At 37.7% G+C, this 12,124-nt stretch overlaps 1 protein-coding gene across 1 annotated transcript; it reads right to left on the reverse strand.

Moving 5' to 3' along the window:
• Positions 1–657: 657 nt before the first annotated feature.
• Positions 658–1,487, reverse strand: LOC138894647 (uncharacterized). The gene is made up of 2 exons (XM_070179360.1): positions 1,436–1,487; positions 658–1,277 (listed from the first exon to the last, which is right to left on the reverse strand). The coding sequence occupies exons 1-2, from the start codon at positions 1,485–1,487 to the stop codon at positions 658–660; spliced, it is 672 nt and encodes a 223-aa protein (XP_070035461.1).
• Between the last annotated feature and the right edge of the window lie 10,637 nt (positions 1,488–12,124).

The following is a 12,124-nucleotide window of genomic DNA, read 5'->3' on the forward strand; positions in this document are numbered from 1 at the left end:
CCTCAACAAATCGGCCATAATAACCTACTAGCCCCAAGAAACTCCTTATCTCAGTCACCAAAGTAGGACGAGGCCAACTCTGAACCGCCTCAATCTTCTTGGGATCCACCTTAATACCCTCGCATGATACCACATGCCCCAAGAATGCCACAGAATCTAACCAAAACTCACATTTGGAGAACTTAGCATATAGCTTATGTTCCCTCAAAGTCTGAAGCACCACTCTCAAATGATGCCCGTGCTCCTCCATGCTACGTGAGTAAATCAAGATGTCATCAATGAATACAATAACAAAGGAATCGATATAAAGCCTGAACACCCTTTTCATCAAATCCATAAATGTCGCTGGGGCATTAGTCGAGCCGAAGGACATCACTAGAAACTCATAATGACCATATCTAGTACGGAAGGAAGTCTTCGGAACATCTGAGTCCCAAATCTTCAACTGGTGGTATCCCGATCTCAAGTCGATCTTAGAAAACACCCTAGCACCCTGCAACTGGTGAAACAAATCATCAATATGCGACAACGGGTACTTGTTCTTAATAGTGACTTTGTTCAACTAGCGGCAATCAATGCACATCCGCATAGTCCCATCCTTCTTCTTCACAAATAATATGGTGGACCCCTAGGTGATACACTCGGCTTGAAGAACCCCTATGCTAACAACTCCTCAAGTTGTTCCTTCAACTCCTTCAATTCTTTCGGAGCCATACGATATGGTGGGAAAGATATAGGATGAGTGCCTAGAGCCAAGTCAATACAGAAATCAATATCACGATCTGGCGACATGCCTGGAAGGTTAGAAGGAAACACATTGGCGAACTCCTGGACTACTGGCACCGAATCAATGGTCGGAGACTCTGCGGTGGTATTCCGAACATATGCTAAATAAGCCAAACAACCTTTCTCGACCATATGTCGAGCCTTCAGAAAAAAGATAACCCGACTAGATGTACTGACAGACGAACCCTTCCACTCTAATCTAGGCAACTCTGGCATTATTAAGGTATAAGTCTTGGGATGGCAATCAAGGATGGCATGATATGGGGATAACCAGTCCATGCCCAGGATGACCTTAAAGCCGGTCATATCAAGTAATAGAAGGTCTGCTCTAGTCTCGTAACCATAGAATATGACCACACAGGACTGATAGATCCGATCCACAACAACAGAATCTCCCACAAGAGTGGGCACATAAACATGAGTACCCAAGGACTCACGAGGAATACCCAGGAAATGCGCAAACAGAGATGATACATATGAATAGGTAGACCCTAGATCAAATAATAACAAAGCATCCCTACAGCAGGCAGAAATAATACCTGTGATCATGGAATCTGAGGCCACTGCATCTGGTCTGCCGGAAAAGCATAGAATCTAGTTAGAGCGTCGGTTGGCTGGCCTCCACCTGGCTAAACAATAACTGGCTGACCTCTCCCTGCCTGGCCTCCACCTCTAGGACGTCCCCTACCCATCTGTCCCATACCTATTAGCGGTCTAACGGATGGTGTTGCAATCATGGGCTGATGACCATATTATACTACCTTGCCCCGAAGTCTGGGATAGGTTATCTTCATGTAACCTGGATCTCCACACTCGTAACAACCTCTCGGTACCACAGAGTGTTGCCCTAAAGTCTGACCCTGATGGCCTGAATACCCACTAAAAGGACCCTGAATAGCTGGTGGGCGGTATGAACTCTATGGCATGGCACTGAAATAGGCACTGGAAGAACCCCGATGAGCTGGTGGACGATAAGAACTCTCTGGGATAGCACTAAAATAGGGTCGCGCCGAAGCACCCTGAGAAGGTGGTGGTGTTGGATATGTAGGCCTGCTAGGTTGACCCCTCCCAAACTGCCCTCTGCCCCTGGTCGGGGCACCTCTAAACTCACTAGAGAATCGGTCCCTCTTGTCCTGATGTATCTGCTCTCTACCCCTCTAGCGGTAGCCCTCAATCCTCCGAGCAATCTCCACTACTAGCTGATAACCAGTACCCATCTCAACCTCCCGGGCCATACTAGCCCGAATACTGGGGTGCAACCCCGCAACAAATCTCTGCACTCTCTCTGCGTTGATAGGAAGTATCACAGGTGCATGGCGATACAACTCAAAGAATCTCGCCTCATAATCGGTCACTAACATCTGACCCTGCTCGAGTTGCTCGAACTGACCTCACAACTTTACCCTCTGAGAGGGTGTAATATACCTATCCAAGAAAAGCTTTGTAAACTGGTCCCAAGTCATGGGAGGAAAACCCTCTAGTCTGCCAAGAAGACAAAACTGCCGCCATCTACGGGCCCTGCCCTCCAGCTAAAAAGTAGGGAAATCCACCCCATGGGACTCCAATATCCTCATATTGTGCAGTCTATCCCTACACCGATCAATGAAGTCCTGGGGATCCTCATGTCACTCGCCCCCGAATATAGGAGGGTGTAGTCTAGTCCATTTGTCAAATAGCTTCTACGGATCACCGTCCGCAACCGGTATAGGCTCACGTGCAGCTACAGCAACTGGTTGGGCTCTACCCATGGATAGTATACCCAGAGTCTGGTATACTACAGCTGCGTGCCCAGGAGCCTAAGCGGTAGGGGTCTGTGCTCCCCCTCCCGCCTGAGATGTGGCTGGGTCTGCTGGAAATAAACCAGCCTAAGTCATGGTTTTCATGAACCGCAGCAATCATCCCATGACCTCCTTAAAACCCGGTGCTGACATGAAATTTACCGGGGCTGGCTTTGCGGCAAGCACCTCGCCCTGCTCCTCAGTGATGGGATCCTCCATTGGATCCGCTGGTGGTGCTACTAGGGCAACTCTGGGATTCTCTCGTCCCCTACCTCGGTCGATGACCTCTGCCTCGGCCTCTAGCAATGGGGGAAGCAGCTCCTCCCGGGTCTGGAACGTCCATCATACGCGTCCTCACCATCTGTGAGACAATGAGAGAAAGGAATTTAGTATACCATCAAGCGCACGATAGGAGATGAATAAAGAGTAGTTTCATAACACCTTATATCCTCTCGAAGATAAGTTGAGACGTCTCCGCACCGATCCGCAAGACTCTACTAGGCCTGCCCATAACTTGTGAGACCTACATGAACTTAGCGCTCTGATACTATGTTGTCACGACCCGATTCCATTATAGGCTGTAATGGTGCCCAACATCGTCGTTAGGCAAGACAACACTGATCAAACTAGTGATCTCCCATTTGGGTAAGTTACTAAGTGGATAATAATTCTACATTTGTTGAAAAGATTTAGAAATTTACCAATGTGACAAAATTAAACGGAAGCAGCAAGTACAAATCGTAGTCATGTAAATAACACCAAAATTATAAGTCTACTAGTGTGTGTGCCAAGATCTGGTGTCACAAGTATGTGGGCAATCTAGTAGAATAAACAAAAGAGAACTAGCCTACTGTCTAAAAGGAAATAGACAGAAAGAAAAAATAATAATAATAAAGCATAAGAGAGACTCCAGCTACTGCAGAACGGCTCGGAAGGCAGCTCACCATGAAGTCTCGAGATGGGGATCAAATCGGCGCACCAGACTGGTAACCAGATGCACCTGCCTCAAATCTTGTACATTTAAGTACAAAAGTGTAGCGTGAGTACATAAATAATATGTACCTAGTAAGTATCTAGTCTAACCTCGAAGAAGTAGTGACGAGGGGTCGACTCCGACACTTACTAGGCCAATAACATGATTATATGAAATTCTAATTAAGCATTATATACAACAATAAGACTCAGAATAAGAAATAAGGGAACAAGTCTTCACCATATTTAAGAGCTTGAATCACTTCCTTCCTTTAAAATATATGATCAAACAAACTATGAATTTATACCAATTATGAAAGGAACTTTCAGTTCTATTATCACACACGAATACCACCAAGGACGTTCGGCCCGATCCAACATAAATGTAACTTGTGCACTGCCGAGGGTCAAACGGCACAAACCATAGATGCATCTATTACCCCGCTCGCGGATCATACATGTGACGTGGTCAAATATAAATTTATCATTAAATCATAACCCTTCCTTGATTCTTTTCAAAATAAAGACAATTCAACTTGAAGCTTTTAAATCCTCAAAAAGAAACCTCAACTCAGTTCCATTTGATACAGTTAACAAATATAATCAAATAACGGTGTCCACAAGCATGGTGTAAACCTAAAACTACCCGGACATAAACAGGAATAGTAGCTACGTACGGACTCTCGTCACTTCGTGCGTACATAGCCCCCACAAATAATAACAAATTTTAATTAAGTTCACCTATGGGGTAAGTTCTCTCTTGCAAGGTTAGAAAAGAGACTTACCTCATCTCAAAGAATACTTCCTAATTCAAGAATGCGCTCAAACCTCCAAATTTGATGCCAACCGACTCGGAACTAGCCAAACATTATATAAATCGATCAATCTATGCTCAAAAGTCCATATCTCCACTATTTAAGTGATTGCCCAACCCAAATTACAAGATTCCTAAAATTCACCCCCGGGTCCACATGCCCGGATTCTGGAAATACTTGAAGAACATTTTTACCCATAACCTTAGGAACATAATATATGATTTGTACTATGTTTCATAATCATTTTCGTGGTAAAATCTCATTTTTATTAGACCCTAGGTTTTTCATCTAAACCCATGATTTCTATCAATTTTCATGTTGAAATCTACTCATAATCTATGTATTAAACTCACATTAAGGTAGGAATTACTTACCCTCAATAGTTAGGTTGAAATCTCCCATTTTGAAGCTCTAAAATCGCCCAAATGTGTAAAGAATGGGAGAAAATGCCTAAGTACTGTATTAAATGAAGTGACCTGCCCCAACGGTTTTTGCACCTGCGGCAAGACCTTCGCAGGTGAGCCTTTTCCTTGCTTGGCCGGGCTCCACATCTGCGGACACAAGGAGCCGCATCTACGAGCCATTTGCGCTCCTGCGATAACAGTGCCCGCACCTGCGGTCACGCAGGTGAGTAAATTCTTCTGCACCTGCAGTGCCTGGGCTTCCTTCGCATTTCCTCTTCTGCGGCTGGCCAAGCGCAGGTTCTGTTATGACAGAACTGGAGCTTCAGCAGCTGCTCCCAACTTCTAACTTAGTCTGAGCCCCGTCCAATTGATCCTATGGGGCCCCGTGTCCCCGCCCGAATATACCAACAAGTTTGGAATTATAAAACGTACTTGCTCGAACTCTCGGAATGCTCGAAACAACATTAAAACTAAGAATCACACCCCAAAACCGATTGAATCAAACTTATGAACTTCAAGTTCTTTAATTTACTTTCAAATGTGCCGAAACGTACTTAAACTACTCGGAATGACACCAAATTTTACGTGCAAGTCTTAAATAACATTATGGAACTATTTCCAATATCGGAATTCTATTTGGACCTCGATATCACCAAACCCCGCTCCAAACCAAATTTAAAGAACGTTTAAAACCTTCAAGAACCAACTTTCACTATTAGGCACCGAAACGCTCCCGGGTCATCCAAAATCCGATATGAATATCCGCCCAAGTCCAAAATATTCATACGAATCTATTGGAACCGCCAAATCCTGATTTCGAGGTCGTTTATTCAATATGTTGACCGAAGTCAAACTTGGCCTTTTAAGCCAACCTTAAGGAACCAAGTATTCCGATTTCAACCCGAACGCTTCCAAATCCCGAACTAACCATCCCAGCAAGTCATAAAATAATAAAAGCATGTATGGGAATTCCTGTTTAGTGGAACGGGGTTCTAGAAAGTAAAATGGTCGGTCGGGTCGTTAGAATTTATTTTTGGCTGGCCTGACAGCGGTGTTCGGCGCCATCACGACCTTTAATAGATTTTGGGTCATGACAGGATATTAGCAGATGTGTGTTTCTACTATGAATTTAATGTAGTAGCAGAATAATAGGCTTGAGATTTTGTATATTGTGCATATGAAACCAGTATATTTTGAAAGTTTTAATACTGTAGAATCTATATTTTACATATCAAAATGGAGTATTATATTTAATATTAATGTAGAGTCTCTTGTGTCATTTGCAGTATTCATTAATGAACTGGAAAATAATGATGACAAAAAACAAAAGAAATACTAAAATTTTACAAGTTTTGTTCTTACCTACTTTTTGCATCTCTCTTAATATTAGTATATGATCCTGGAGTTTTTTTGTTCCATCATATACAAATATGATGGCAGCTGCTCATAATTTTCTTTTGTTGTTCATCTTAATAAAGATATCCCTTTTTGAATAGCACGCCATGCTTTTCCATAACCAACATCTATTTTATGTGCTCTTTTCATTTCTGAAATGACAAACTTAGGCTTTACTTCAATAGCTATGTCTCTTAAGTTGTCAATCATGTAATCTCTTATCACATTTGAAGTCGCTTGTCTTTGATGTGACTTTCTAATGCCAACCGAGCATTCATGTGTTCTCTAAAATTTAACTATTTTAAAAAGTGTGGATTCCTTAATTCTTAAACCTCGAACGGTCCAACCACAGTTTTCATAAGTACATACCAAAGAGTATCTTGTATTACTTGATCTTTCAACATAGAACTCAAAGTGCTCCTCTATTGCTGCTAAGCAAAAACATCTAATCTTAGTATTTTTGTCTTGAAAAATAAACCCTAGATTTACAACATCCAATGATGCATTTTCCTTTAGTATTATTGATGGGGATTCGTTTGCATTTCCTTTTGCTTTCCTTTTTCTCCCTTCAATTATATGCAGTGTTTCAAAGTGTTGATCTTTTACAGGAATTACACTCTCATTTTCCATTGTAATTTCAGAAATCGGCATGTGTTGCTCTTCTGGTATTTCATAAATCAGTATGAGTTGCTCTTCTGGAACATATGTGGTTCCCTTCAATAATTGTTGATTGTCAATCTCCATTATTGCATTACCTTCTTGTTGTTGATCTCAAGTAAAATTTTCATAAAGTATTTCTGATATATCAACAACAAATTTGCAGTCTTTTAGTATGGATCGCTTCTTAAAAGTATCATACAGAAAATAAGTTCTTCATATTTTCTTACATGTATTCCCTTGCCAGTACCTAGGTTGATATTAAGACATACTATTGCTTCAAACTTGTTCCTGTCGAACTCCATAACTTCAAAAATCTTATTAATGAATTCGTCAAATGAATTCCCATCATTTATAAGCAGAAGCTTCGCTTTATGATTTAAATACTTGTAATCTGGTGTCCATTTTCCATCGAAAGCAATAATCAAGAAATTTGTATGCATCCTGTATTTAATGAATACAAATAATTAGATATTAGTATCCTATATTTTATTCAGGAAATAGGGGAAATATTAGCCATTAACTTTTTTTGTTTTTTGTTTCAGAGAAATTTACAGTATTATATGCTGGAGAACATTAGAGGAACTGTACACATTTTAGATGTTTTCTTCTAGTTTGAATCACATATATTTCTAGTATAAAATGCTGGATATTTTCAGCATTTTATTCAGGTCATTACAAACTTAGATGTGTTCTTCTGCATTAAATGACAGATACTTCCAGTATAATACGTTAGAATTTTATGAGTTTTTTATATCAATTCAGAAAACTCCAGTCTATTATACTTGTATTTTGTTCTGGTTTTGAATCAAACACTGTAACACCATTTTATGCAGTATTTTTTTGGTTTTGAATCAAAGATACCTCCAGTATTATATGCTGCAGAGTTTATAGTTTTGACATATGTAATCATAAAAGTTTAGTATTTTATTCGGGACATTAGGGGAACCTTAAAAACTTAGATGTGTTCTTCTTATTTGAATCACATATACTTTCAGTATAATCTGCTGGAAGTTTCGGAGTTTTAGATATTAATTAAGAAAAGTCCAGCATATTATACTGGCGTTTTGTTTTGCACCATTCTATGTATTATTTTTTCTGGTTTGAATTAAAGATACTTCCAGTATTATATGTTGCAGAGTTTGTATCTTTCACATATGTAATCATAAAACTTTAGCATTTTATTCAGGACATTAGGGAAACCTTAAAAATTTAGATGTCTTTCTTAATTTAGATCTGTTCTTTTGAATCACTTAAAAAACAGATACTTCCAGTATAATCTATTGGAAGTTTTTTAGTTTTACATATTAAATTAAAAAAGTACAGCATTTTATACTGGTGTTGTGTTCTATATCATTTTATTCATAATGTTTTATAGTGGTTTGAATCAAAGATACTTTCAGTATAATACGTTGGAATTTTATGAGTTTTACATATTAACTCAGAAAGCTCCAGCCTATTATACTGGTGTTTTGTTCCAGTTTTGATTCAAACACTGTAACACTATTTTATGCAGTATTTTTCTGGTTTTGAATCAAAGATACCTCCTGTCACGACCCAAAATCCTGCCACAGGTGTCGTGATGGCACTTAGCCTCTAAGACTAGGTAAGCCGATTATAATAACAATTCAAACCATATATATATATATATATATATATATAAACCAACAACGAAAATAATTACAAATATAACAACCTTCCAAGACTGGTAATACTGAGTCACGGACTCTAACTGAATATATGAAATAATCTCATGGATCGAATACTCAATATTGTTTGATTAATAATTAACAGTACAATAAAATGAAAAGACTTCAAGGGACTGTGACGACCAAGAAACTCTACCTTGAATCCTTGCAATCACACTTTAACTTTGTCCTAGTCTGATAGCTCCAATACCTGGCTCTACATAAAAATATACAGAAGTGTAGTATGAGTACACCACGGTCAGTACCCAGTAAGTATAAAGACTAACCTCAGTGGAGTAGTGACAAGGTACAGTCGAGATACTCACTAGTCTAATAACCTGTACAATATAGTATACAAAAATAATAGAAAATAAATAACAATGATGGCAACAATAATCAACCAGTGATATACACAACATGGCGGCAAGAACACCATAAATATTGCGCAACAAATAATGAATACAAGTACAACCAATTAATCAAGTCCTTCCAATATAAATCTTTCACCTATATGTTTTTCAAATAGAAATCTTCATATATAATACTTTCAAATAAATCTCTTTCAAATAAAAGTCACCCTGTGAACAGTATTTCAAAATCATAAAATACGGGTCTCATCCCACTTTTATATTTTCACGGCACCTCGTGCCAATTTATCTATCACAACCGCACGGACAACTCACGTGCCAAATATCATCATCATTTAACCACGGCACCTCGTACCCACATTTCATATCGCAATTGCACAGACAATTCACGTGCCAATATCATCATTATTTACTCACGGCACTTCGTGCCCACATTTCATATCACAATTGCACGGACAGTTCACGTGCCAATATCATAATTATTTACTCATGGCACCTCCTGCCCACATTTTATTTCATAATCCATCTGGCAATAACCACAGGCTCCCAATTTCAACATAGATCAGACTATTATCAATTTACCAACGACAAGACAAATTGCACAAGATATAAAACTAAACATAAGAAAAATCACAACATCACATGAAAATTACCAACGCAATATCCCCACATCATCGCATATCTTCCCTGACAATAGCCACCCTTATCACTCCTATAATAGCCTCCATTATCCCTCTGCCTTGACAATTTCCTTTTGCTTTCCTTTTTCTCCCTTCAATTGTATGCAGTGTTTCAAAGTGTTGATCTTTTACAGGAATTACACTCTCATTTTCCATTGTAATTTCAGAAATCGGCATGTGTTGCTCTTCTGGTATTTCATAAATCAGTATGAGTTGCTCTTCTGGAACATATGTGGTTCCTTTCAATAATTGTTGATTGTCAATCTCCATTATTGCATTACCTTCTTGTTGTTGATCTCAAGTAAAATTTTCATAAAGTATTTCTGATATATCAACAACAAATTTGCAGTCTTTTAGTATGGATCGCTTCTTAAAAGTATCATACAGGAAATAAGTTCTTCATATTTTCTTACATGTATTCCCTTGCCAGTACCTAGGTTGATATTAAGACATACTATTGCTTCAAACTTGTTCCTGTCGAACTCCATAACTTCAAAAATCTTATTAATGAATTCGTCAAATGAATTCCCATCATTTATAAGCAGAAGCTTTGCTTTATGATTTAAATGCTTGTAATCTGGTGTCCATTTTCCATCGAAAGCAATAATCAAGAAATTTGTATGCATCCTGTATTTAATGAACACAAATAATTAGATATTAGTATCCTGTATTTTATTCAGGAAATAGGGGAAATATTAGCCATTAACTTTTTTTGTTTTTTGTTTCAGAGAAATTTACAGTATTATATGCTGGAGAACATTAGAGGAACTGTACACATTTTAGATGTTTTCTTCTAGTTTGAATCACATATATTTTTAGTATAAAATGCTGGATATTTTCAGCATTTTATTCAGGTCATTACAAACTTAGATGTGTTCTTCTGCATTAAATGACAGATACTTCCAGTATAATACGTTAGAATTTTATGAGTTTTTTATATCAATTCAGAAAACTCTAGTCTATTATACTTGTATTTTGTTCTGGTTTTGAATCAAACACTGTAACACCATTTTATGCAGTATTTTTTTGGTTTTGAATCAAAGTTACCTCCAGTACTATATGCTGCAGAGTTTATAGTTTTGACATATGTAATCATAAAAGTCTAGTATTTTATTCGGGACATTAGGGGAACCTTAAAAACTTAGATGTGTTCTTCTTATTTGAATCACATATACTTTCAGTATAATCAGCTGGAAGTTTCGGAGTTTTAGATATTAATTAAGAAAAGTCCAGCATATTATACTGGCGTTTTGTTTTGCACCATTCTATGTATTATTTTTTCTGGTTTTGAATTAAAGATACTTCCAGTATTATATGTTGCAGAGTTTGTATCTTTCACATATGTAATCATAAAACTTTAGCATTTTATTCAGGACATTAGGGAAACCTTAAAAATTTAGATGTCTTTCTTAATTTAGATCTGTTCTTTTGAATCACTTAAAAAACAGATACTTCCAGTATAATCTATTGGAAGTTTTTTAGTTTTACATATTAAATTAAAAAAGTGCAGCATTTTATAATGGTGTTGTGTTCTATATCATTTTATTCATAATGTTTTATAGTGGTTTGAATCAAAGATACTTTCAGTATAATACGTTGGAATTTTATGAGTTTTACATATTAACTCAGAAAGCTCCAGCCTATTATACTGGTGTTTTGTTCCAGTTTTGATTCAAACACTGTAACACTATTTTATGCAGTATTTTTCTGGTTTTGAATCAAAGATACCTCCTGTCACGACCCAAAATCCTGCCACAGGCGTCGTGATGGCACTTAGCCTCTAAGACTAGGTAAGCCGATTATAATAACAATTCAAATCAAATTCAAACCATATATATATATATATATATATATATAAACCAACAACGAAAATAATTACAAATATAACAACCTTCCAAGACTGGTAATACTGAGTCACGGACTCTAACTGAATATATGAAATAATCTCATGGATCGAATACTCAATATTGTTTGATTAATAATTAACAGTACAATAAAATGAAAAGACTTCAAGGGACTGCGACGACCAAGAAACTCTACCTTGAATCCTTGCAATCACACCTTAACTTTGTCCTAGTCTGATAGCTCCAATACCTGGCTCTACATAAAAATATACAGAAGTGTAGTATGAGTACACCACGGTCAGTACCCAGTAAGTATAAAGACTAACCTCAGTGGAGTAGTGACAAGGTACAGTCGAGACACTCACTAGTCTAATAACCTGTACAATATAGTATACAAAAATAATAGAAAATAAATAACAATGATGGCAACAATAATCAACCAGTGATATACACAACATGGCGACAAGAACACCATAAATATTGCGCAACAAATAATGAATACAAGTACAACCAATTAATCAAGTCCTTCCAATATAAATCTTTCACCTATATGTTTTTCAAATAGAAATCTTCATATATAATACTTTCAAATAAATCTCTTTCAAATAAAAGTCACCCTGTGACACAGTATTTCAAAATCATAAAATACGGGTCTCATCCCACTTTTATATTTTCACGGCACCTCGTGCCAATTTATCTATCACAACCGCACGGACAACTCACGTGCCAAATATCAT

Source organism: Nicotiana tomentosiformis, chromosome 6 (assembly GCF_000390325.3).
Source record: "Nicotiana tomentosiformis chromosome 6, ASM39032v3, whole genome shotgun sequence".
NCBI lineage: Eukaryota > Viridiplantae > Streptophyta > Magnoliopsida > Solanales > Solanaceae > Nicotiana > Nicotiana tomentosiformis.